Genomic DNA, 27,167 nt, shown 5'->3' on the forward strand with positions numbered 1-27,167 from the left:
CACACGCACATTCTACACATACATAATCTACACACACAAATTCCAGACTCTCTCTCTTACACACACACTGTGGGACCTATATGCCCACAGCACACAGCATCTCAGGTGTGCACCCCGCATTCTGGCCTCAGGATGTACACTCGCTGAAAGTCAGCCTTGTCTGAGACAGACGCCCGCTGGCCTGCGCGCACCCTAGAAAGCCCTGGCTCCCATCCGGCACTTTGGCACACATAGGGCTCAAATCCATCTCCACAGCAACGCTGTTCCATAGAACAACAACGCAGGTCACACTTGTGACTTAACCTGTCTAATACCCACATGCAACAAGGGGTGTGGTGGCCCACGCCTGTAATCCCAGCTACTTGGAAGGCCAAAACAGGAGGGTCATGTGAGCCCAGGAGCTCCAGACCAGCCTGGCAACCCAATGAGATCCTGTTTCTGAAAAAAAAATAAAAAAAAAATAAAAATAAAAAATAAAAGTGAAGAGAGGCAGGTGAAAATTGATTTTAATAATACATTTTATATATCCCATGATCACCAAAGTGTTATTTCAACATGCAATCAATATAAAAATTGTAATCGTGTTGGTTGACATCCTGTTTGCACTTGGCCTTGGAAACCTGGTGTGCGTCTCCCCCGCACAGCTTTTCTCAGTTCAGACTGACTCGAGCCACGGGTGACCAGTGGCTACCGTCATGGACAGCACAGCGCTACGGAACCAGGTAGGAGTTCATGCTGTGTGTGGTGGCTCATGCCTGTAATCCTAGCATTTTGGGAGGCCGAGGTGGGTGGAATCACTTTAGGTCAGGAGTTCGAGACCAGCCTGGCCAACATGGTGAAACCCTGTCTCTTCTAAAAATATAAAAATTATCTGGGCATGGTGGTGGGTGCTGTAATCCCAGCTACTCGGGAGGCTGAGGCAGGAGAATTGCTTGAACCCGGGAGGCGGAGGTTGCAGTGAGCCGAAATCACACCACTGCACTCTAGCCTGGGTGACGGAGTAAGACTCCATCTCAAAAAAAAAAAAAAAAAAAAAAAAGAACAAGGTAGGAATTCAAATAATTCCCAGCTAAACAGAAAATAGCATCAAACCCCACCCTTGCATCCCCTTTCTCCTCTCCAGTCCCAAGAGTATATGGGCCCAGCCTCCTTTTCTCTCTCTCAGGCCAGCAGCTCCTTTAGTCTCGCCAGTCCAGGTAAGCACCTGGACTCACCCTTGTGAGCCCCTGCACTCACCTGCACCGGCCTCTGCACAGTCCCCAGTCCTTGGCCGCCCCTACCTCATGCTCTCGGGGACCAGGGGCTGTAACCAGGCAGGCAGGTCACCAGGCAACGGGCCTCGGGGGAGAGCTCAGATCTCCCGTACCTGCCTGCCAGCCTCTGGGGTGCCCATGCGGGGGTGGGGGAAGATGGGGCGGGGCAGGCACTGTCTTCTCCTACCTCCTGCCTGTTTACCTGTACTCAGTCACAGTGCCGTCCCGGACCCAGCAGGAGGAGCCCCATGGAGCCTGGGGCCACAGGCCACAGGGGACAAGGGCCAGACACCCTGGTCATGGCTCTAGGCCATTGATCCAGCCTGGGCTGGCCGGGTGGGGGTGGGGAGGCCTTGGCCTGGACAAACAGAGGCTCCTGAGGCCTGCGTGCAGGCCCGGCACCTATCCGCCACTCCCAAAGGTAAGCGGGGGCCTCCAGGGCAGGGGACGGGGATCTATAAATGATCTAGTGACAGTGTCCACCCTAAGACCTGGGCCTGGCTCCCTGGGGCCTGAGCCACCTACCCTGCTCCGAGGCCAGGCCTGCAGGGCCTCATCGGCCAGAGGGTGATCAGTGAGCAGAAGGTGAGGGGCCCACAGAGCTGGGGAGGGGAGGGACCATGCAGGGTGACACCAGGTGTGTGGACAGGCACAGCATCAGTGCTGGGTGGTTGGTGGCCTGGGATTCAGGTGGCAGGGACAGGAGGAAGGGAGAGGCCACCCTACCCCTGCCTCGCAGGACTGGACATGCTACCCCCTCCATACGCGGTATCCCACCTGGGCCTTCTGGTGTAGGAGACAGGCCCAGAGCCCCACATTGCACCTGTGTACTGACTTAAGCAGAGGACCTTGGGCTCACAGGCTCAGAGTTGGCATGTATGTGTGTGTGTATGTTCGTGTGTGTGTCTGTGTAGGAAGGGCGTGCATCTATGAATTTTTGTGTCATGAATAGATGTGTGTATATCCTTCCGCATGTCTCCATCTGTGTACATCTGTGGGTCTGTGTGTTTATATGTGTGGAAGGGACCCCCACCCAGTCCCCCCCACTCTCAGGACTCTAGGGCCTAATGGCTTCACTGAAAGATGGCCCTATGGCCCTAGCCCAGAGTCCCTGCTCTGCTCTGCTCTGCTCTGCCCTGGCTGAGGGACCTCGGGTAAGTCATGTTACCTCTCTCTACCTCAGTTTCCCCAGCCATTAAATAGAGTCAGCAAAGTATGCACCCCAGGCTGTTGGAGGCTGCAGTGGAGTTTGCAGCACCGCCCAGCACAGGGCTGGCACATGGTAGGAGTTCACACGCAGTGGTTGAATCTGGATCTGTATTGCTGGGGGAGTCGCGGCCCCGCCCCAAGGAACTCAGCCTCCAGCAGGCAGACTAGAGACCCTCCAATGGCCAGAAGGGCAGGAGGGAGTGAGGAGCAGGTGCCAGGGTGGGGTCCAGGTGCTCAAAGCTGGGGGACTGCTTCAGGCCCCTTTTGGCAATTGGAGCACAGTCCCCGCTTCCAGGAGCTCAATGTGAGGGGCAGAGAGAGCCCACAGGTGAACTGCACATTGAGAGGGGCAGCCGCCCCTTCCAGGGCACTCTGGGAGAGCTTCGAAGAGGTGAGGTCTGAGCTGAGGTGACAGGGGCTGCACAAGAGCTGGCCAGGTTGGGAGGTGGGGGCCCAGGCAGAAGGAAGAGTGTGGGGACGCCTGGCCATGAACAAGCACTGACAGGGCTCAAGGTCCAGGAGGGCTCTTGGTACTGGCTGGCTGCTCTTAATCCATAAATGTGTGCTACCATCCCATTGTTAAAATTTCTTACCAAGGGAAGTCCACGGTCCCTGGGGTGTGACGGGGAAAAGAGAGGGTGGGAAAAAAGGAGGCAGGAGAATTTGGCCAGGCCATATACACACAGCACCTTGGAGTCCTGTGGGGAGTAAGGAGCTGGGACCTTGTCATTCATTTGTTCAACAATTACTGAGTGTCCGCTGAGTACCAGACTCTGCTTTCATGCAGCTTACAGACAGGGAGGAGGCTGTGCGGCGTTCCATGGGGAACCCCAGAGGTGAGCAAGATGCCGGCCCTGCCTATTCTGTAGGTGACAGAGGCAAGACCCAAAGCCAAGGCATATTCTTGATCTGATCAAGGGCTGCCCAGGGGAGGGGGCAGCTTAACTAGCCAGGGGCCTGGAACCCAGTACCTGGCAGGTGGCCTGGTAAGAGCTCCCCACAGTCCAGGCAGGAGGACTCAGCTGCACAAAGGCAGGGCCTCGTGGGCCTGGGGCACCAAGTGCACGATGGAAGTTATAGCCACGAGGAGGGTGGACAGCAGCCTGGCCATGGAGGGTCTCGGATGCCGCAGCAAGGGGTTTAGATGATAAGTGGCTGGGAGCTGTGAAAGGATCCTGAGCAGGTGAGCGATTGAGCTGGGGAGGGAGGATGCGCTGGAAGACGCAATGGAGGCAGGGGACCTAGTGAGGAGGCCGCCCCAGGAGTTTGGGTGGGAAGTTATGGTGAGCCCGGGGGAATTAATTTCCCACTACCACCATTTGGACCATGGCTTGGGTTTTTACAGAGGGTTTCCTGAAAATTAGCCTCACTGTGCTGCTCAAAGTCCTCCCAGATGGATGCGAGGGGCATTTAGAGGGAGGCAAAATCTGCATAGAGAAGGAGGCCTGGCTTGGAGGATGAGAGGGGAGGGGAGGCCCACCAAGCACCCCACCATGAGCTGCCCCTTTTCGGGCCTCCTCTAATGGACCCACGACCTGCTCCGAGCCTCAGTTTCCCTCTCTTTACATTGATTATCTGAGAGGTAGTAGGGCACAGTGGTCAGGGTGTCACTCTGAAGTCAATCTGCTTGACTGCAGCCTGGCTCTGCTGCTGACCAGCTGTGTGACCTTAGCCAAGCTGCTCAACCTCTCTGTGCCTTGACTTTCCCATCTGTGAAGTAGGAGTGATCGGAGTACCTGTCGCCACAGGATCTGTGTAAGGCTCACGTGAGAAAGTGCACATAAAGCAACAGAGACAATTGAAATAAATGTCACCTGTTATCACCTCTATGCCCCTGAGTCCCCATGGCACTATGAGTCATCCCAGAATAGCTCCTTGGTGATCCAGACTCAAGAGTAAACCAGGGCCAGGTATGGTGGCTCACATCTGTAATCCCAACACTTCAGGAGGCCAAGGTGAGAGGATCGCTTGAGGCCAGGTGTTTGAGACCTGGTCTCTACGAAAAATAAAACTAAAAAATTAGCCAGGCGTGCTGGTGCACCTGTAGTCCCAGCTACTTGGGAGGCTGAGGTGGGAGGATCACTCGAGCCCAGGAATCGGAGGCTGGAGTGAGCTATGATCGTGCTACTATACTCCAGCCTGGGTGACAGAGTGAGATCCTGTCCCTTAAATAAAAGGGGTGCAGCGGGAGTATGGCGTCCTCCTCTGGCAGAGGGAGGGGACGAGGGATTGAAAGAAGGGCAAGGAGCCAGCCCATCACCTGGGATCTTCCCAATCCAGCAAACCTCAGATTTTGAGGACAGCCACCTCAGTCACAGGTGGCCAGCCCAGGACAGACAGGCAGCTCTGCGCTGGGGATTCAAACCTGCCATGTGGCCTCATGCAAGAGTCTCAGCGCCCTGTTACTGGTCTGTTTCTTGCCTGTTTCTCGCTAGGGATGCTATGAACATTTGAGGAAGTGGGAGGGGCTGTCCCACCCATTGCCGGACATTTACCATTTACCATTTACCATTCCCTGACCTTGGCCCCATAAAAGCCAGTAGGGCCCACTCCACATGCAGGAATATCCTAGCTTAGTTGTGAAGGGGGGTGTCATGCCCAGTGAGGGTCCCCTGCCGCCCCTCCCTTCCTTGTATCTGATGAGGGCCACTCAACAGAGTCACTGTGGCTGGACACCAAAGACCCTTAGCTGGGAACGATGCCAAGGGGAGCTGGAGGGAGCCGGGAAGCTGGGAGAAGGGCCAGGGCCCTTCACATCCACCTGGGAGGACTTTGAGCATTACTAAAGAGCCCCATTTTTGGCAACCCACTGTGTAAAACCCCAAGACACAGCCCGAAGGAAGCCCCTGCCTGCATCTGGGGTGCATTTTATTTTTTTTATGTTTTTTTTTTTTCGAGCAGAGTCTTGCTCTGTCACCCAGACTGGAGTACAATGGCATGATCTCAGCTCACTGCAACCTCCCCTGCCCAGGTTCAAGTGATTTTCCTGCCTCAGCCTCCCGAGTAGCTGGGATTATAGGTGCCCACCACCACGGCGGGCTAATTTTTATATTTTTCATAGTGACAGGGTTTCACCATATTGGCCAGGCTGATCTCGAACTCCTGACCTCATGTGATCCACTCACCTCAGCCTCCCAAAGTGTTGGGATTACAGGCGTGAGCCACGGCACCCAGCCCGGGGGTGCATTTTAAAGCTACACAGTATTTATGGATATAGTAAGAGGAGATGAACTTCGCAGTAGTCTGGAGCCCTTGCTCTCCTGGTGGGTGGGTCAAAGGCTTTCTCTGTACTGTGGGGAAACCTGCCTGAAAGGCCAAATATATTGGAATGTTTGCTTGAAAGGGTCTCAAAATAGAGTTGGAACCCTGGAGCGTGGAGAGGGGTGACATTCAGTTGCTATTTAATCATGATTTGTTAATTAACAGCTCATTTATGGGAGGCATCTTAGATTTGTGCAAAAAGCAGGGAGTCAGACATCTAGACTCAACCTCCACTTCCCTGCTGTGTGACCTTGGGAAAGTGGCTTAGCCTCTCTGGGCTTCAGGGGCTTTTTTTTTTTTTTTATCTGTAAAATGCCTCTGGGAGTGAATGTCAGGTATTCAAATCACATTGGGAAAATGGCGCTAGGAAAAGCCCTAGACTGAGTTATTGCTAGAACACTCTGGGTCTCAGTTTCCTCATCTCTTCAATGGGCGCAGAACTGGAGGTTTAAGTGAGATAATGCAGGTGAAGTACCCACGTGGTGTGGGCTTGAGGAAGAAAACATGGGACAATGGTTCCACATCCCTGGGTGACCTGAAAATTAAGTGTGAAATGTCTCATGAGGGCACAAAATGAATATTAGTTTTTGTTCCCTTCCTCTGCTGCGAGACTTTGAGAGTAGAAAGGTGAGAGAGACGGTACTCTGTGAAGGAAGGCAGGTCCCTGGCCCAGCGCAGTGCCAGCTCAGGGGATTCTGGGGCAGGGGCTAAGTGCGTGGACTGTGGGCATGGTGGGAAGCTCCGTGAACCAGAACCAGGAGCAAGAAACAGCATTCCTTGCGTGGAAGGGAAATGAGGGCAAGAGGTCGGACGTCTACAGAAGTCTGCACCCCATGTACTTCAGTTCTGTCTGTGGGTGCAGCCTCTAGGGAGGTAGGTGTTCAGGCACTGAGACCTCTGTCTGTCCTCTGACTGTGGGGAAGCCAGTGGGAAGCAAAGGTGGGGTTCTCGAGCCAGACCCAGTCCAGCTCTGGTGCCTGCCCTCTGGGGCGAGCTGACCTGAGATGCACTTCCCTCCTCTGCGAGCTCTCGCTGCGCCCACTTCCAGTCACTGCCGCCTGATGTTGTTACTCTTCCACTCCAAAAGGCAGGGAAGTCCTGCTTCTGTGCCCCACCGGCGCTCAGCAGAGGCTCCCTTGCAAATGCGAGGCTGTTTCCAACTTCGGTCTGTTTCCCTGGCAGGATGTCCGTGGCCGAGGCCCCCCAGGTGGCTGGCGGGCAGGGGGATGGAGGTGATGGCGAGGAAGCAGAGCCGGAGGGGACGTTCAAGGCCCGTGAGGACTCCAAGAGAAAAGCCCTCCACCTGGTGCCCCTGTTTGTGCTGCTGGCCCTGGTTGTGCTGGCTTTGGTGGGGGTGCTACTCTGGTATTTCCTAGGTAACGTTGTGGGACCGCCTGGGAGAGGCACCTGGGGAGGACTTGGGGTGACCGTAGCAGGCACAGCAGGACAGAACTGGGTTCCAGGCGCAGCCATGCTTAGCATGTTGCTGTGTGACCTTGGACAAGTCACTTCTCTTCTCTGGGTCTCCCTGCCTGTCCTGCCAGCTGGAGATGCTGTCAGACTCTGGCTCCAGGTCCTATGGCTCAGGTCTGCTTCCTGCTTGGGCAAAGTACCCCAAAGCTCCCCACCAGGTGGGGAAAGTGGGCTCTCCTAGCACCCAGTTCTTGTGAACCAACCAGCCCACAGAGCATAAACATTGTCTTCCCTTGCCTACAGTCCTCCTGGGTTGCCCCTGAGGCTTGGAGCCAACCCCGCCCTAAAGAAGGAGGCCCAGAGGCACTGATGGTGCCTGGTACCAATTAGTGCCTCTGCTCACTTGAGCCCAGCCTGGGTTCTCCTTTAGGGTAGGGACCACAGCTCTATCCCCTCTGGGTCTCCAGGGTCCAGCATGAATGGGGGACGGAGCAGGCAGCTGGAGAGCAGCCAGCCTTAGGGCCCTCTGCCATGTCCTTAATTATGGCCGGCCCCTCCCTGATGTCACAGCCATCAGTCAGTCCCCTGGTGCTGGGGAGCGATTGGCCTGTGCTCTGGGCTCATTCATCCAGGCCTCCGTTCATTCATTGATTGAATAAATGCTCTTGAGCATCTATTATCTTTCTCTAAGATTGATGGAGTCTCTCTTCTTCCTTCTGCCTTTGACAGTGGGAAGTAACGGAGAAACCGAATTAGACTGTGCCTCTACACTGTACACTGTACACTGTGGAAGACACATTCATTCGTTCATTTACTCAGTGCCAAGCACCTCCTGTGTGCCAGGTTCTGGGGATAACCCCTGTCCTTGTGATTTAGCCAAGGCGTCAGACCTGACATTTACGCTAAAGCACAGCATGTGCTGGGACAGAGAAAGCTGAGGGCTGGGAAGCCACGGGAGGGACAACCCAGCTGCCTGTGTGATCAGAAGCATCCCATTAAACATCCTGCAAAGGATAGCTAGTGCTCTTACTGGCTGAATCTCCTGGTGGAATTCCAGGCCTGTTGAAAGCAACCTGGGGACCAACTTTGTAGCAGTGGAGAGAAATCCATGTAGGCCTAGATCCAAGGGGGTCAGGGCTGGCAGTGTCTGGAACCAGCATCTGGGAGTGACGCTATTGGGAACCCCAGGTCTGACACGGGCCTGCTTGCAATGACTTACAGTCATTCTACCCAGAGTTGAGCAACGCAGGCAGTAGACGCCATGTGCATTTCACCACCGGCAGGAAGCCAGTGCCCCAGATAGCACAGGGCTGTGGGGGCCTCCTCAGGTAGCGGGCTAATTAGTCTACAGAGTAAACCACGGGGCACTGGGCTGGAGGGCCAGGAACTCACCTGCCAATTATTTCTCTTTGCAGAGGAGTTTAATTCCCCCTGATTATGCTCCTGGGGTCAATCACCCCCACCCCAGGAGAGGTGCTCCATGGGGCTGAGGACCCAAGGGGTGAGTGCTCCCAAGCCTCTGCTGGGGGAAGCCAACTCCCCCACAGAGGGATTGAGGGTTGAAGGAGGCACTTCGGGAGCTGTTTGAAAGACTCCTCCCGCCTTGACCAGGCTGTGCTCCTGGGACTGGGTGCTGGGCAAGCAGGTGGATCAGAGACACGCCCTGCCCTGTCTGGAAGAGGAGGTGCACAAGTGACCAGTGACACTGGAGCAGGACAGGCCCCAAGCGAGGAGGGCAGACTGGCCCGAGGAGAGGGTGTGGCTGGCTTCCTAAGGAGGATGGTAGCAGGACCCTTAATACCACCAACCATATTTCCCAGGTCCTTTCTCTTTCCTGCTCTCCCAGGCAGGAATTTTATGTGTTCTCAAGCCCCCAGCACCCGCCTGCCCCTGTCTCCTGCTTCAGTGAGAAAACAAAACAGCTTAGAAGAGAAGCCCCATATATGTTGGCCCACCTGCCCTCCCGGCTGCATCATGTGCACTCCTCCTGGGACCCCGATCCCGCCCCCTCTGCCCGCACAATGGCCCGGCACCAGCAAGGATGCCCTCTCTCCCCCAGCAGCAGCATCTGTCAATGTCCCCTGGGGTGCCTCCCCCATTTCTCTGCTCCTTGAAGGAGCTGTCAGTCCACACACCCAGTCTCTCTGTGCCCTTTCCAACCTGGCTCCCTCTGCCCCCCAACTCCAACGGCCATTGTCAAGCTTGCCAACATGCCAGGTTGCTAAATCCAATGTCCACTTCTCAGTCATCATTGCACTTGACCCGGGGGCTCACCCCCACCTCCAGAAGCCCTTTCCTCCCTAGACTTTGGGCCGCCACCGGATCCTTTCCGCTCAGCGGGTTGCTTTTTCTGTTTCCCTGCTGATGGGGGGGTCTCTCCTTTCTCTCTCCACCCACTTCTTTTGTGATCTCATCTGCTACCCTTAGCTTCAAGTGCCCTTTATACCCTGATAACACCCACATTTGCATTTCTAGCCTGGGCCTCTCCCTTGAGCTTGATTCTAGAGCTGCCCCTGCTCTTCCTCTTACATGTCTGAGGAGCATCTCGGACCCCATGCGTTCAGACCATGAGGTCTCTGCATAATTTCCCCCAGACCTGTACCTCCCACATCCCAGTCCAAGACCACTTCTTCTCCTGGCACCTTCCTCTTACTCCTTTCTTTCTTTTCCACCCCAGCCCCACTTTGCCAGCAAACCTGGTCATCTCTAACTCCAAAATACATCAAAAGCGGCTGACGCCAATCACTTCCACCCTCTCCTCTGCCACAGCTGGGGCCAGGCTCTGTCCCCCTGGACATCTCTCCCCTAGAGCCCTGCAGGCTTGTCCTCGATGCTCTCCCTGCCTCTGCCCTGCCTCCTTAGAGCCTTATCTCAACTTAACAGCAGAGGGGCCATTTGATAAAGTAAACCAAATCCTCTAACTTCGCTGCTTAAAACCTCGCATGGGGCCAGGCGCGTGGCTCACGTGCGTAATCCCAGCACTTTGAGAGACCGAGGCGGCTGGATCACCTGAGGTCGGGAGTTCGACACCAGCCTGACCAATATGCAGAAACCCTGTCTCTACTAAAAATACAAAATTAACTGGGCATGGTGGCGCATGCCTGTAATCCCAGCTACTCGGGAGGCTGAGGCAGGAGAATCGCTTGAACCTGGGAGGCAGAGGTTGTGGTGAGCCGAGATCGAGCCATTGCACTCCAGCCTAGGCAACAAGAGCGAAACTCTGTCTCAAAAACAAAACAAAACAAAAAGCAAAAACAAAACAAAAAAAACTACCTCCCATTCCTCCCATCTTACCCAGGGTGAAAGCCTGAGTCCTCCCAGGCCTGGCAAGCCCTACCCGGCCTCTCCCCTTCCCCATCTCATACCCTCCTGCTGTCCTGTTGCTCACTCTTTGCTGCTCCTAAAACACACCAGGCCTTTGCACTTGCCCCCGCCTGGGACACTCTTTCCACAGATGTATGTCGCCTTCTTCCCTGACCTCCATACTGCAGCCCGCCCCATGCCCTGATTTCCACCGCACTGACCACCTCTAACCTGTTACACACGATGTGTGGTTTACCGTCGGATTCCTTGCTAGTCTGCAAGCTATTAAGGGCAGTTTTTTCTTGATTGTTCTGTTCGTTGTTTTGCTCATATAGCCCCAAGTGCTTTGGCTCAGTTCCTACACATAGCAGGCTCTCGGGAAGTATTTGTTGAGTGAATGAATAGGGGTGTAAACCAGGGCTGTGAGTCTACCCTCTTCGCTTCAGCCAAAATAGTCTTTGCAAAACAGAAGTCTGATGACATCATTCCTGATTTTAAACCTTTCATGGTTTCCCTTGTTCATCGGGTAGAGACCCAGTGGGCCCTGCCCTGCGGAGGCCCCAGCTCCTTGCCGCCCCTCCCCCTCTCTGACTACACCAGCCAAACAGCCTTTCAGCCCAGGTCCTCACCATGGTCCCCGTGCTACCGGCCCCGTGCCCCATGCTGCTCTCCCTCTGCTTGAAGGTACTTCCCTCCCTCTTCTCTCACCAATTTACAGTTTCCCCATCCCTACATCTCAGCTGGAGGGTCACTCCACTCTGGCCCAGGCTGAGCGTCCTCGTCACGTCCCCTCAACAGCACCGTGTGGCACTGCTCCCTGATGGCACTGCCCACAGACAGATGCCACATGCTGTATGGTTGCCAGAGCCATGCCTTTCTTACCCACCGCTGTCAGCTTCATGAGGGGAGACACATCTGTCTTGGTTAACTGGCATACCCCATGTAGTAGGTGGTTAGCACACACCTGTGGGATCCCTGGATGACCTCGTAAGTGGAAGGATGCCTAGTGGTGCTGACCCATGACCTTGGCCTCCTGGGCCTACGTGGATTTCCTGGCCTTCATGTCATTGGTGTCCTGGACTGGTCACTGTGTCAGCCTCTCCCTGGGAACCTGTAGGACACCATCCATCTGGGAGCCTCTCACCTCCCTGGTACCTTGCAGCCAGTTTGTCATCCAATAAACTTTAGATGACCATGATGACAATGGGAGTGACAAAGATGACGATGATGACGTTGATGGTGCCGTGGAGACCCAAGACACTGATGCTGAGCTGAGGGTGTGGGTGGCAGGAGAAGGCATGGAAGAGACAGGAGACGTTCCCACCCGCTTCCTCCACTAACCCTGCTGGTTCCTTCCTGGGCAGGGTACAAGGCGGAGGTGACGGTCAGCCAGGTGTACTCAGGCAGCCTGCGAGTGCTCAATCGCCACTTCTCCCAGGATCTTACCCGCCGGGAATCTAGTGCCTTCCGCAGTGAAACCGCCAAAGCCCAGAAGATGGTAGGAAAGGATTTGGGGGATGAGAGGGAGGGAATGTGGGGGTGAAAAGAGAGGGTTGGGGTCTGATCACATGGAGCCAGTTGATCAACCCATCTGGAGCACTCACGGGGACCACAGCCCTGCTCCAGGCACCATGGAAGCAGACGAGGTTGAGGGTCATGGGAAAGTTAGTGGACGCTTGGGTCAATAGCACTCGGATTAGATCCTGATCATGCCTCTTACCAGGGTGGAGCATGACCTTGGGAAAGGTCCCGCAGTGCAGGTGACACTATCGAGGGCCCAATCCTGCCCTTCCGTTACAGGACAGTGGCCCGCTCCTGCCCCTCCGTTACAGGACGGTGGCCCGCTCCTGCCCCTCCGTTACAGGACGGTGGCCTGCTCCTGCCCCTCCGTTACAGGACGGTGGCCCGCTCCTGCCCCTCCATTACAGGACAGTGGCTGCTCCTGCCCATCCATTACAGGATGGTGGCACACTGCACAGAGGCTGGTCTACTGCCTGCTACTCTCAGGCTGCAGGACCACTGCCCAACAAGGCAGGCCAGAAGTGCCGGGGAGTTCTTCCCAGGAGCAACCCTGAACCATGAGCACTGGAGTGGGTGGATCAATACCGCAGCTTCTTTGGCCCTGGTGCGGGGAATAGTTCAGAGAATGTTCCAGGCTGTCTCCCAGAGATGCCCTGTTGGGCTGAGCTCAGATGCTCTCAGCTCTACACTGCACATTCATGGCCCCATGTTGGTTGCCCACTTTCCAGTCTCTCCCTCCCAACTACTGTTTCCCAGAATCACCTCCAAATAAACCACTTGCCCCACCTTGTCAATGGAGGGTCTGCTTCTGAGGGACCCAACCTGAGGCTGCCCGTTTCCTCCTCCATGAAGTAGGGGTGATAACAACAGGACCCGGCTGCAGATTTGTTGTGGGTTGTAGTGAAGTTGAGATAACACGAACACTATTCCCACGCTGTGCAAATGCTTAAGAGCCTGTAATCCTGCCAGCAGCGCTGTAGTTGGAGATGTGCAAAAACTCCAGCCAGCTGTGCTACCCATCCGAGCTGCTGGCTTGTCCCAGGCCATAGGAGGAGGTGCAGAGGGGACCCAGGAGCCGAGTGGGGTTTTTCAGAGTTGAGGAGTGACTTTTGGCAGGGGGCAGAAAGGTCATTGGCAGTGTGGGTGGAGGTGAGAGTCTGGTGTAATGGGAACAGAAAGAAAGGGGCGGAGTGTGAGATTCATGCATGCACCGGCCCGGCCACTCAGCGCTGTGTGACTATGATCAAGCCTGTCCACCTTGGAGGCTCATGCATGGAGCGGGGCTGCCAGTAGGAGCAAAGGGCACCTCGAGGTAGGAAGTGGCCCTGTCTGCCCTGCAGAGGGTCCCAGGAGCTGTTGTCTTTCCTTCTCACAGCTCAAGGAGCTCATCGCCAGCACCCGCCTGGGAACTTACTACAACTCCAGCTCCGTCTATTCCTTTGGGTGAGTTGTCCTTGCCCCTGACCAGCTCCTGCAAGAAGCTGAGATTCAAAGAATGGGAGGGGCCTCTGTAGGCTTCTGATGCAATGCCTTCATGTTTCAAATGGGGAAACTAAGGCGTGGAGAGGGAACTTGGCTTCTTGCATGTCACCGTCCCTTCACTGGGCTCATCTGCAGAATGGAAACATGGGTGTGATAGGTTTGCACCAGACAGTGGCTGTGATGGCTGATTAAGGGCCTGACACCATCAGGCGAGGCGATGTTGGAGGGGGATGGTGTTAAGAGCACTGGCTCCAGGGCCCGACTGCCCCGTCCACATCTGGTTCTGCTACTTGCGGCACAGTCTATGAGGCACAAGTTCACCTCTCGTGCCTCAGTTTTCTCATTCGTAAAATCAGGATTATGAGAGCGCCTCCTTCAGAGGTCGCTAGGAGGCTTCTGCGTGAAGACGGACAGCAATGGCTGGGGTGCGGAGAGTGCTCGATGTGCATGAGCAGGGATGCAGCTGAGGCCAGACCTCAGAATCCTTCCCTGGCCCCTCTCACTTCTGCCTGCCTTAGGGAGGGACCCCTCACCTGCTTCTTCTGGTTCATTCTCCAAATCCCCGAGCACCGCCGGCCGATGCTGAGCCCCGAGGTGGTGCAGGCACTGCTGGTGGAGGAGCTGCTGTCCACGGTCAACAGCTCAGCTGCCATCCCCTACAGGGCCGAGTACGACGTGGACCCCGAGGGCCTAGTGATCCTGGGTCAGTACTGGGAGCGGAAACACGGGGTCGGCCTCATGAGGTTGGGGGAAACAAGCTGTGGTGTGGCCCGGGGAGGCTGCCTGCCAGGGCTGGGGTGCTCTCAGGGCGGGCCCCCCAGGAGAGCCCCCCAGGTGAGGTAGCAGTGCCATTGCATTCAAGAAGCCAGGACAGAAGGGTGGGGTGGGGGCGTTTAGGGTGAATCTCAGACAAGGCTAGCTCCAAGAGTCTCCTCTAATTTTATTTTCATTGTATTTTCTTTTATTTTTTTTGTTCTTGTTTATTTGTTTGTTCATTTCCTTTTATCAGAAGCCAGTGTGAAAGACATAGCTGCACTGAATTCCACGCTGGGTACGCTACTTTTTATCCCCTCCCCACTTTCCTTTTGAGTTGGTGTTTGTCTTGACTTTGCTGTGTGTCAGGGGGACACATGGCTTCTATCGTGTGTGCAGGGAGCCCTGGCTAAGAGTCACCCAGGGGATGCCATGGTGGACTCAGTGATGTGTCCCAAGCAAGTCTTGGAGCCCATAGGGGGAGAGGAGGTGGCGTTGTGCACGCGTGTATTTGTGTGTGTCTTGTAGACGGGTGTGCATGCGGTCCTGTGTGGGTGTGAGGATGAGTCAGGGTTAGTAGTCCACGAACGTAACTCTCCTCTACCATTGACTTCAACCTGCCCACAAGCTAGTTTCCACTGATGGTAGAAAATCATCTTGCCAATTCACGGTTTATCAGTCACATTGGTTTTAAAACTTGGTCTTTTGGAGGTAGCGGTGCCATCGCATTCAAGAACATTCCTTCCACCTTTTCCTTTCCTTCCCAGTCAGGCTCATCAGCCCTTCCTCCCTACCTGGTGCCATATTTCTAGAGTCACCTTGCGTTTCTCCAAGCAGACCCACAATCTTTCAGCTGACCAGCAGAGTCACCACGCTGCACAAGGCAGGAGGTGCTGTCCAAGTTGTAGTTTGTGTGAGTTGTGCAGTGCACCAACTGGCTGCTGGACTCTATGGCCCCTAAATTCTCAGATTCCTCCCACACTATCTAGCGTTGTCACCCAGAGCCAAGGTGGGGGTGAGCATCTCAACCCCGTCTCAGGGAGGGAGGCAGAGTTTAAATCCTTGTTATACCTTTCCTTGCCTTCCCCTCTTCCCATCCTGCTGGTCAAATGCTTGCTTCTTTGTTGGATGGAGGTGATGAGGTCGAAGTACAGTTTTCAAAGAGGTGAAATCATGATTCTTATACAAAGATAGAGTGACCATATGTCAAATATTTATTTAGCTTATTAATGGGGGAACCAGTGGAATGGTAAAGAACGCAAGAAACTGATCTATTTTCTGTCTGTCTATCTATCTATCTATTTATCTATCTATCTGTCTATCCATCTATCATCTCTCTGTTGATATCTGTCTGCTTGTCTATCTAGTTATCTAGCTAGCTAGCTGTCTATCTATTATCCGTCTGTCTCTCTGTCTCTGTCTAGCTAGCTAGCTGTCTGTTTATATCTACCTATCTATCTATCATCTATCTATCTATCTGTCATCAATCATTAATGGAAAAAGAGAACTGCTGGAATAAGATTACCAAGTTAGATACGAACCTGGTTAAGGTCCTACCAGGCAAGAAAACAAACCTTTGGGGTTGTCTTTTCTAGTGAATTAAAATCATTGACAGCTTATTATAGTCTTCTGAAAGTTAACGTCTACCTCTACAGAGTTCAAGGTTGATAATCTACCACCAATAGTAACTCAGAGTTATTACTCCTGAGAGCCTCAGGGGGACTTAATCAGATGATGCTTGGAGACAGAGACTGGCTCACTGCAGCCTGGACACTGAATCTGGTCCATTGCTGCCTGATTTTGTACAGCCCATGAGCTAAGAATGACATATATATATATATATATATATCAGAGTCTCACTCTGTCACCCAGGCTGGAGTGCAGTGGCATGATCTTGGCTCACTGCAACCTCCACCTCCCAGGTTCAAGCCATTCTCCTGCCTCAGCCTCCTGAGTAGCTGGGACTACAGGCGCCTGCCACCATGCCTGGCTCATTTGTATATTTTTAGAAAAGACGTGGTTTTGCCATGTTGGCCAGTCTGGTCTCGAACTCCTGACCTCAGGTGATCCTCCTGCCCCCACCTCCTAAAGTGCTGGGATTACAGGTGTGAGCCACCATGCCTGGCCCCATAGGACCTTTTTCAATCATTAAAAAATATAAAAGTCAGCCAGGCACGGTGGCTCACGCCTGTAACCCAGCACTTCAGGAGGCAGAGGCAGGCAGATCACCTGAGGTCAGGAGTTCGAGACCAGCCTGGCCAACAAGGCGAAACCCTGTCTCTTCTGAAAATATAAAAATTAGCTGGGCATGGTGGTGCGCACCTGTAGTCCTAACTGGTCAGGAGGCTGAGACAGGAGAATCACCTGAACCTGGGAGATGGAGCTTGCAGTGAGCCGAGATTGCGCCACTGCACTCCAGCCTGGGAGACAGAGCGAGACTCCGTCTCAAAAACAAAAAAAAAAAAAAAGAAAAGGAAAAGGTCCTATGGAAAGTTATTTTTTCTCCTGCAATAGAAGTGCTATGTAATAGCCTCATGTTGCCTCGTTCCTCTGTGTTCCTATGTTCCTGGCAGTTGTTCTGTAATTATCTGTGCTCAGTGAGTGTTTGTTTCATGAATGAATGATTGAACAAATGAATGAAAGCATGAATGAGGAGACTGGTTCAGTGCATGTCCAGAGCACAGAGTCTCAGGGGGCAGAGATAATAACTCAAATCCTTGAAGTTGACTTTCTGAGCACTTCCTTCATGCCAGGCCCCATTCCTGCGCTGAGGACACCAGGTTGACCGTGTCCTCACCCCTGCCCTCGGAGGAGCTTCAAGCCCCGTGAGGGAGACAGACACATAAACAGATTCTCATAACACCAAGCGCCAGTGTGAGAATAGAGGCCCCAGAGGCAGCGGAGAGAGGGAATTGTTCGTTCCAAAGCAGAGGAGGGGGCAAATCAAGAGCCTCACACAGAGTCCCAGATCTACAGGAGGCAGGTGTTGCTCCCGACTAGGGGATCCTGGAAGACTTCATGGAGGGGGCATCAGATTTGGGCATGGGCCGGGCGTGGTGGCACAAGCCTGTAATCCCAGCACTTTGGGAGGCCGAGTTGAGCGGGTCACCTGAGGTCAAGAGTTCGAGGCCAGCCTGGCCAACATGGCAAAACCCGGTCTCTACTAAAAATACAAAATTAGCTGGGCATGGTGGCCCATGCCTGTAATCCCAGCTACTTAGGAGGCTGAGGCAGGAGAATTGCTTGAACCCAGGAGGTGGAGGTTGCAGTGAGCCAAGATTGCACCATTGCACTCCAGCCTGGGCAACAAGAGCAAACTCCATTAAAAAAAAAAAATTAGCTGGACATGGTGGTGTGCACCTGCAGTCCTAGCTACTCGGGGTGGAGGAGGGGGGCTAAGGTGGGAGGATCACCCGAGCTCAGGAGGTCGAGGCTGCAATGAGCTGTTGTGATTGCATCACTGCACTCCAGCCTGGGTGACAGGCTATCTCAACAATAAAATGAAATAATTTTCGAAAGAAAAAGAAATTCAGGCATAGGGGTAGGCAGAAATTTGTCAGGGTGAGAAGGAGAAAGTGTTCCCTGGGCAGAGGGAATGGCAGGGGCAAAGGCCGGGGGAGGGGAACACCTGAGGCATGTTCAGTTACTTCCTCCCAGCCCCGAGAGGTGCCAGGCTCCCCGAAGGTGTTTCCGATTAACAAAAGGTTAGCACACACCTCTCCACAGAATTCGTCTCAAAAAAAAAGAGTAATTATTAAAGTGGCAAGAGCAAAAAAGAAAAAGAGTAATTATTAAAGTGGCAAGAGCAAAAAAGAAAAACAGAGTAATTATTAAAGTGGCAAGAGCAAAAAAGAAAAAAAAGAGTAATTATTAAAGTGGCAAGAGCAAAGGATCCGCTTGGAGCAAGATTTAAAGAACACAAAGCCCTAGGAAGTGCCTGGCACCTCTCCCCAGCTGCTGGTGGAGGCCCTGTCCCTTCCCTAGGCAGATATTGTTGTTCTCTCTCTAGGGAGGTCAGCTCCCCACTGCAGTCAGCACGGCCAGGGGTCAGGGAGAAGGGGCTGAGCCACAGGTGGCAGCATCAGAGCAAACTGTATTCACCTCCATTCCCTTCCTGGTCCTCAGCACTGCCCAGAGGAGGTCGTAGGACAGGGATTATTATGACATCCATTTGACAGAACTTGGAATGGCTAAGCCACTGGCCCAGACTCAGTTAACTACCCAGAGGTGGTGAACACCTACCTCTACAGAGTCTGAGGTTGATAATCGACAACCAATAGTAAGTCAGAGTTATTACTCCTGAGAGCCTCAGGGGGACTTGATCAGACAATGCTTGGGGACAGAGACTGGCTCACTGCAGCCTGGACACCGAATCTGGTCCACTGCTGCCTGATTTTATATGGCCCTTGAGCCAAGAATGACATCGTCACACAGCTGATGAGTGTTGGTGCTAGGTGGGGAGGGTAGTGCCCCTCCCTCCTTCTCTCCAGTTCCTTCCCCCTACACCCCCTCCCCTGGAGGCCCAGCGGATGGCGCTAGCCTTGGGGGGCTGCCCTCAGGCTGACCAAACTGACAGGGGGACCTTTGCTCGTCTGTGGCCTTCCAAAGAAGACGACTTAAAGCAGAGTAAATAGACTGAAAACTCAGGTTTTATAATTTCATGTCACCAGGCTGCCTCCCACATCCCAGGTTCATTCCTAAATCCCCACTGGCTCCTGGAAGAACATCAGGCTTCTAGTGAGGTTTAAATGAGATACTGGATGCTCCATGGGAGAGAATATGTTCACTGCCAGACCCTGGTGCCTAGATCAAACACACAGTCGGTGCACAGTAACTATTTTGAATGAATGAATGAATGAATGATGCAGGTGGTACTGCTTTGCAAGTTCTAGCAGAGCATCAGAACTTACGGATTAGATGGAAGAGCAGAGGTTCACTGGTGTGTGGGGTGGGGGGGGAGGGTAGGATGGTGAAACAGTTGTGAAGTGAGGCAGCCGTGAGATGGGCTAGGTCTGAGCCTCAGGTGGGGCCAGCTGCAGGATGACAAGTCACAGGCCTTTCTCCCCAGCCCTACCTGCTCCATCTCCCTCATACCCACCTGAGGAACAGGCACTGCCTTTACTGAGCTCCTACTGTGCAAGGCGCTGTGCTGGGCATTCAAACGTGTTTCATCCCACAGCCTCCGCTGGCGGCCCTGCAAGGGTGGTGTTATCGTCCCATTCTATAGATGAGGAAACCAAGGCCCAGGAAAGATTAGGTGGTGGCTGGGCAAACCCAGATGTGTCTGGCCCAGGTCTGTGCAATGGACACAATCATTGAAAGTATCTCATAGAGCTGTTGTGGGCATTCAGTGAGACAGTGAGGGAAGGCATTCAGCTCAGTTTCTGGCCTGTAGCAAATGCTTGATAAGCACCTGTTTTATTCTGATGGCTTCACCATCATTAGCTCAAAGCTCATGTCCTCCCCCCAGGGCAGCCTCCCAGACTCCTCCTTAGGGCACTCCCTTCTCTCGACCGGAAGTGAAGCCCTCATCCCTTTACCTGCTCATTGCTTGTGGCCTCGCTGGTCTCCACAGCAGCCAGAGGAGTGTGTGGTCCAAGCCAGCCCGTGTCCAGCCTTGCCCAACCTTCTGTGGCTCCCTATGGCTGCAGGAGAAGAAAGCAGCACCCATCCTGGGAATGGCCTGGGCCGGGCCTCCCTGCCTTCAGCTTGTCCTCTAGATACACGTGCCCTGTGTGTACTTTTCTCAAAGCTGCCTGGCTCGCCCCAGCCTCTTTGCTCACGCGGGGACCCCCAGGACGCCCCCAGCCCACAGGCCGGGTTTGGAGCCGTCACCTCCTGAGCTGTTCTTGCCTGTTCTGTGTCTGTCTGTCCCTGCTGTCATCCATGTCCCCAGGCAGCGACTGGATCTTTACCTGGGCACTGAGAAGGCATGAGGCTCAGTGTGTGTCCATTCCATGAGTGAATGACTGAACCAATGAACAAATGCATGAATGAGGATACTGACAGGGAGAGAGAAGGATGGGGTAGAGCGTGTCTGGCTGTCCCCACCCGGCTCCCCCGCCCAGCCCATCCTGCCTGGGGGAGAACGTTGAGGGACCTGGCCCCCTAGGGTCCCCTCCTTCTGGCTCACAGGAATCAGGGGCTGTGCCCCTCTCCCCACTCCAGGTTGTTACCGCTACAGCTACGTGGGCCAGGGCCAGGTCCTCCGGCTGAAGGGGCCTGACCACCTGGCCTCCAGCTGCCTGTGGCACCTGCAGGGCCCCGAGGACCTCATGCTCAAACTCCGGCTGGAGTGGACGCTGGCAGAGTGCCGGGACCGACTGGCCATGTATGATGTGGCTGGGCCCCTGGAGAAGAGGCTCATCACCTCGTGAGTCCCTGGGAAGGAGGGCGGGAGGGAGGGCTGGAAAGGGGAGTGGTTGATGGGGGGATTAAAAGTCACACACAGCATTCTTAGACAAGTGGGGGGGGGTAGGACCTTGAGCCTGGGTATCTGGGAGACAGGACGGCTAGCCTAGAGGGGATAGGGGAGAGGAGGCTGGAGATGGTTGTGTACTGGGGGCAGCGCTTCCCCTTCCCGAGCCTCAGTTTTCCCATCTGTAACAAAGCCGTTGCTCTAGATGACCCCTAAAGTCAGCTCTGGGAGGCACCATGGCTTGTTGGTATGTTTCAGAGTCTGGCTGCAGCCTGGACTTTCAACCTCTGGGCTCATTCCTAAACCCTGACTGCTTCCTGGCAGAACACCCACCCTCTCTGCTTCCCAGGCTTCTGGTGGGGTTTAAATGAGATACTAGATTCTCCACGGGAGGGGATATCTTCACTGCCGGGCCCTGGTGCCTAGATCAAATGCACAGTAGGTGTGCAGTATCTATTTTGAGTGAATGAATGAATGATGTAAGTGGTACTGCTTTGCAAGTTCTAGCAATGCATCAGAGCTCACGGATTAAATGTAAGAGCAGAGAGGCTTACTGGTGTGTGGGGTGGGGGTGTGGGGGTGTGATGGGGAACCCCCTGTCTCCTAGCTGTGTGCCCTAAGGCAAGTTACTTTGCCTCTCAGAAACTGCTTCCCTTGCAGGATCATTGGAGGATTTAAATCAGACCATCTGTGCCATGATCCTTACACGTAGTGAGTGCTCAGTAAACGTTAGCCGTTATTTTATTATCATTATATATAGTCTACCTGGGACTGGGCCACAAAAGGCATTGAGTGATAGGAGCCATTTGGATTTTGATAAGTGGGAAGCTGTTGAAAGTTCTGAGAGGCAAAGCAACTTGCCTTAGGGCACGCAGCTAGGAGGCAGGGGGTTCCCCATCACACCCCCACACTCCCACCCCACACACCAGTGAGCCTCTCTGCTCTTACATTTAATCGGTGAGCTCTGATGCATTGTTAGAACTTGCAAAGCAGTATCACTTACATCATTCATTCATTCACTCAAAATACCTACTGCACACCTACTGTGCATTTGATCTAGGCACCAGGGCCCGGCAGTGAAGACATCCCCTCCCGTGGAGAATCTAGTATCTCATTTAAACCCCACCAGAAGCCTGGGAAGCAGGAAGGGTGGGTTCACAATCATGCTTCCCTTGCAGGATCATTGGAGGATTTAAATCAGACTATCTGTGCCATGATCCTTACACATACTGAGTGCCTAGCACTTACACACTAGCCATTATTTTTATCATTATATATACTCTAACTGGGACTGGGCCACCAAAGGCATTGAGTGCCAGGAGCCGTTTGGGCTTTGATATTTGGTAAGTGGGGAGCTATTGAAAGTTCTTGAGCAGAGGAGTAGGGCTTTGGGCATGAGATATGGTGTGGAGTACGGAAGTGATCAGGATCAGAGGGCAGGTGGTTGGGGGGTGGGGAGGAAGGACTGGAAATGGCCTTGACCTCTGGGAGCCTGGTCCTCCCACAGGATGGGGAGATGGATGTTAGCCTACAAAGCGCTGCAGGAGGTGGGGAAGATCCTCTGGGCTGGGCAGTTCTCAGTGATTGTTTATTGAGCACTTACTTTGTGCCGGGCGTCCGGCTGATGCCTCTTCTGTCTCACTTGGGCCGTGGACAGCCTCCAGGCAGATGGGGAAGGGACCAGTGTGTTCAGATCAAGCGCAGTCTTTGAATGTGAGCTGGCAGAGGTTCTTGCCACACCCCTCCTCCAGGGCCTCTCTGAGCTGCTCTCTCCTTGTCACCCCTCCTGCTGCCCTGCTGGGTATGACCTCCATCTGCGGCATGTGCGTGGGCTGAGTTCCTGGAGGGCTCTGGGAAGCACAGAGAAGCCAGACACCATCTGACTTCCAGGTCCAAAAAGGGTGGGGACACTTAGCGGTTTCCCCTGGGGCTTCTCCGGGTGCCCCTCAGCCTGGGAGGGGACCTGACTGCCAGGCCCAGCTCTGTTCCTACTCACTGGTGGCTCTCTCGTCCCAGACCCTTGGAGAAGCTCTAAAATGACAGGTCAGACAACATTTGGGGTTCTCAAGCTTGTACCCCAGAAACCTGCTGGGGAATGGGGGTGAGGGGGACTTTGGTGGTGATGGGAAGACAGAGAAGGTGGCCCCTTGCCCAGGTTCAACCATGTGCTTTGAATCTGCGTTCCATATTTCATTGACAACCAGGACTCTGCTGCTAGGTAAATAAAATAAAACCCCCCAACAATGAAAGCTAAAGCCCCCATTAAAGGTGACCTCCAGGTCTCTTCCTTCCTAATACCGTATCTCCCACCTCCCAGGGAAGATGAACTGGTAAGGCCAAAAAGGACGGGCTGTGTGGGAGGGTGGGGGGCACCGGTGTGGTTGGGGAGACTTGGGCACTGCAGCAGGAAGATCAAGCTGGAATGGTAGGAAGAAGGGACGAGGGCCTGGGGGGTGAGGGGAGTGGTGCCTGCTACTGGAGGCCACCTCGCTCCCCTGGCAAGAGGCCAAGGGAAATGCCCCATCCCCGGACTCTGGGCACTAAGACCCTCCCAGGGAGCCCCTTGGGGTTATGCCCACCATGCCTCCAGCCGGCTGCACCTGCTCGGGTGCCACGTGTAGCGATTTTGAGGCTGTGCTTGGAGGAGGTAGGTACTTGCTTGCCAAAGTGCCCGAAATCCCTCCAGCGGCACCCCTTCCTCCTGTCAAGGCCCAGGGGCCCACGCACAGTCGGCAGGCAGGGACGCTATTGGGTTGCCCACTCAGAGGGAGGTGGGGCCGTTAGTTTCTTATAAATTGACCCATCAGATGCGCTGGACTCCAGAGAGTGTTGTCATTCACACTGGGAAGTTTGGTGGAGGTTGGTGAGAGGGTGAAGGGGAGCTGGGGAAGCCCTGTCTGAGACAGGCAGACCGGGGCAGCTACATATGTGGGTGGGTACCAGCCATCACAGGCAGTGCCTAGCACAGGCCTGTCTCTGCCATGGACTGCTGGTAGGGCCTCAGTTTCCCCTTCTGGAAATCAAGCAGCTGACCTCAACGGTGTCACGAGTCTTTTCAGGGCTGACATTCCAGATTTCTAAAAGCCCAGAAGTCTGAGATACGGTTATTTGTTCCGAGCATCCCAGGCGCCAAGCTCTGGGCAGATTTCTGGGGCACCCTGGGGGTCACAAGACCACACGTGCCTTCTCCCTGTCCCATCCTTGAACACAGCCAGGAGTCGCGGTGCCAGAAGGGGTGGTCCCTGCAGATGCCAGTCTAGTCTTCCTGCCAGGGGCGCTAGGGGTCACAGATGATTCTGTAGCAGGGTGGAGGGGTCTGGGGAGGGAGCATGGGACTTGAGCCAGCCGTCATCATCGAACTGTAAGCTCCAGAAGTCTGAGGAACCTCCTGGCCTCTTTCACCTGAGGAGCTAGCCTGGTCCTTGGGGGCCTTCAGTCTGTCCTCTGGGGCCGGGGAGACACAGAATTCTCCCCACAGACACCCAGTGGTCTCTGGTAGCAGACCTGGACCCAGAATCCAGATGTCCAGACTCCCATCCACCCTCCCCCAGCAGCCACCTGCCACCCTCCCTGCCACTCCCCTCCCAGACCCCGGCCCAGCCTTGCCACCTTTCTGTTCTGCCAGGGTGTACGGCTGCAGCCGCCAGGAGCCCGTGGTGGAGGTTCTGGCGTCAGGGGCCATCATGGCAGTGGTCTGGAAGAAGGGCCTGCACAGCTACTACGACCCCTTCGTGCTCTCCGTGCAGCCGGTGGTCTTCCAGGGTGAGAGGTCAGGGGTCCCTGGGGCAGGGGAGGGGTGGTGGTAGAATCCCAGGGCCCTCCACTGGGCTCATTGCTCACCTTTTTTGCCCAAATTGTGGATGGGATGGGGAGAGGGAAGATTCTGGAAGCTCCTGCTGCTCTCCACTCCCCACCCTGGCCCCCCTCTTCCTTCCGCCATTTGCACTTCCACCCCTCTCTTCTCCTTGACCCTCCTATCATTCGCAGTCTCTGTCTTCCTGGCATCACTCCCTTGCTTCCCTCCTCTTTCTCTCTCCTTCCTTCTTTCTCCTTTTCTCTTTTCTGTGCTGACTGCCTCTCCTCCCTCCTCACTCTCCTGGACCTGTGTCCCTTCCCCTCTGCCCCTCACCCCCTCCCTGCCCTCTCCCCTTGGCACCCACCAGTGGCTGGGCCTGGAACGCGGGTCTGTTTGCAGCAGGACTAAGAACTCCTTAGATTCCACCGTAGACAGTCCGCTCACAGCCAAGAGGGTGTAGGGAGCTTGGGGAGGTGTGATGGCAGCACAGCCAGGCCATGGCCACTGGTGTGGCAGGTCCCCCACTGCCCTCCCAGCCCCCCCGCCTCCTGCTTTGGGACCTCCCTCCTTGCCCCCTTCCCAGGAAGGGCACGTCCCACCCCACACAGGACATCTGTCCTGGGCCTGGGCCAGCCGTACCTCTGTGCAGGAGGCCCAGACTTTGCCATTTATGGAGCTCGGGAGGGGAGGATGGCAGAGAGGAGGCCACAGAGCGTTGGCAGCTGCTTCTCCCTCACCCCTCTCCCCACTCTTCTCCCTCCCACTCAGGGTCCCAGCCCTCTTCTTGGTTTATCCCCAAACTCTCTGGCATAGACCCGGGTCCCCAGCTGGCCAAACTGGAGCACTAAATGGGTAGCAGAGCTGTTCCCTTGGGAGTCTGACACAGGCTCGAGGTGGGAGGGAACAAAGGGCTTTGGGGGCCCTGGCCCCATGGAGAGATGGCCAGGGCAGATGAGCATGCTCCTGTCCTGACCCCTGGACCCCTCAGCCTCTCACTGTGTAGCCTCAACCAAGCCACTCCTTTTCTCTGAACCTCATCTTGGAAAAGGGGAACAGCTCTGTCTCCCCCAGCCGCCACCGTGAGGCCTGTGCAGGTGTGAATGCATTTTGTAAACTGGTGAGTGCTGTCCCGCGAATGTCAATAACTAACACGGATCGAGCACTTACTACATGCGAGGCCGTTTGAATGTTTAGGTCTTTTTAATCCACTCTACTACCCTATGAGGTGTGTGCTATTATTGTCCCCATTTTACAGATGAGGAAACTGAGGCCCATGTTCACACAGTCACATTCAACCACAGCACTTTGCTGGCAGAGGTGGTAGGGGTGGTGGGGTTACAAGCTGCGCCAGCCTGCCGGGAGGTGCAGCCAGGGGACCCCTGTGTAACGGCTGCTCTCCTGGTCCAGCCTGTGAGGTGAACCTGACGCTGGATGACAGGCTGGACTCCCAGGGCATCCTCAGCACCCCGTACTTCCCCAGCTACTACTCGCCCCGAACCCACTGCTCCTGGCACCTCACGGTGAGACCCCACCCTGCCTGCCCACCTGCCCTCTGCCCCAAGCACACTACAGGTCCCTGGTGACCCGGTATGAGAGGGGGCAGTGTCCCGCCTCTGCTGAAGCGCCCACAGGCTGAGCCCTGGGTACAAATCCTGCCAGGGTGGAGAGGGGTGTGGGCGAGGTCTCCCTCTGTCACAGCAATGCCTGTTTGTTGAGTGACTGACAGACTTTAGCCCCACCTGGGATTCTGTGTTTCCTTCTCTTTGTTGTTAGGGAGGTGGGTTCACCAACCTGGCCACACCCCATGGGCCACCTGATGGCCCGCTCCTCCCTCCCAGGTGCCCTCGCTGGACTACGGCTTGGCCCTCTGGTTTGATGCCTATGCACTACGGAGGCAGAAGTATGATTTGCCGTGCACCCAGGGCCAGTGGACGATCCAGAACAGGAGGTACCACTTCCTCTCCTCCCTCCGGCTTCCTTTCCTCCCTCCCCCTCTCTCTCCTCCCTCCCGCACAGTGACCCCCTCATTGAAAGCCCAAGTCCCCAATCTCAGAGGGGCAGCAGGGGGAGCGAGCAGAGGCTGGGGCTGGTGTCGGGCCTGTTGCCCTTGACCTTGTCCTCGTCCCGGCCTCCACCCTGGCCCCAGCTTCCCCTCTAGTTACCCTAGAGGTCTCAGACATGTTTGGTCATCAGACACCTTGGATGTTGATTCTAATTACAGCAAAATGGTCTCATCTTCTTGGGTGCTGTAACCCCCTCTGGCACCCTCAATCCTTCAATAAAATGTTTCCAGAGCCAAAGGACTCATGGGCATTTCGGTGCCTTCCCTCTAAACCCAAGGTGTACAATCAGAGGCGCCTCTCCCTTATCATGACCCCCTGCTGCACAGCCAGGTCCAATCCCATTGCACAGGGTAACATGGAAATCACGGGTGCCCTGGATCCTCCGAATCCCCAACGGGGCACTTGCCCTCTTCCCTGCTCTTGCCCTTGCCCCCTCTGGTAACTAAGTTTCTGACAAAGATGTGAGTCCTTCCAGAGATGTGAGCAAGAGACAGTGGGGTTAGGCTAAGCGACCACCGTCGCCAGGGTCACTATGGCATGAGGCCAGTAAGTGCCTACTGGGCCTGGCCACCAGGAGGCCATGGGTGGTGCCAACAGCTTCAGAGGCCTGGGCTGGGCAGGGAGGCAGGGAAACAGAGACAGCGTATATGGACAGGTTTTCATTTGTCTGGGAAGAAAAGAGAACTAGGAAATTC

At 54.9% G+C, this 27,167-nt stretch overlaps 2 protein-coding genes across 3 annotated transcripts in view; both read left to right on the forward strand.

Annotated features, from left to right (window-relative positions):
* CIMIP4 (ciliary microtubule inner protein 4) overlaps window positions 1-27,167 on the forward strand; it is a 302,707-nt gene that overhangs the window by 185,588 nt on the left and 89,952 nt on the right. The window lies entirely within an intron of this gene.
* The window catches only part of TMPRSS6 (transmembrane serine protease 6), a 37,601-nt gene continuing 17,101 nt past the window's right edge, over window positions 6,668-27,167 (forward strand). Inside the window, exons 1-10 of one of the 2 annotated variants that reach the window (XM_032138525.1) lie at window positions 6,668-6,810; window positions 6,906-7,099; window positions 11,804-11,937; window positions 13,336-13,403; window positions 13,961-14,145; window positions 14,452-14,493; window positions 20,364-20,568; window positions 24,239-24,375; window positions 25,817-25,929; window positions 26,248-26,357. In XM_032138525.1, coding sequence (XP_031994416.1) covers window positions 6,728-6,810; window positions 6,906-7,099; window positions 11,804-11,937; window positions 13,336-13,403; window positions 13,961-14,145; window positions 14,452-14,493; window positions 20,364-20,568; window positions 24,239-24,375; window positions 25,817-25,929; window positions 26,248-26,357 — 1,271 coding nt within the window. In that variant the 5' untranslated portion in view covers window positions 6,668-6,727. Of the gene's footprint in view, window positions 6,811-6,905; window positions 7,100-11,803; window positions 11,938-13,335; window positions 13,404-13,960; window positions 14,146-14,451; window positions 14,494-20,363; window positions 20,569-24,238; window positions 24,376-25,816; window positions 25,930-26,247; window positions 26,358-27,167 lie in introns of those variants that run through there. The other variant, XM_032138526.2, reaches the window with a different exon arrangement.

Source organism: Hylobates moloch, unplaced genomic scaffold (assembly GCF_009828535.3).
Source record: "Hylobates moloch isolate HMO894 unplaced genomic scaffold, HMol_V3 SCAFFOLD_19, whole genome shotgun sequence".
NCBI classification, from domain to species: domain Eukaryota; kingdom Metazoa; phylum Chordata; class Mammalia; order Primates; family Hylobatidae; genus Hylobates; species Hylobates moloch.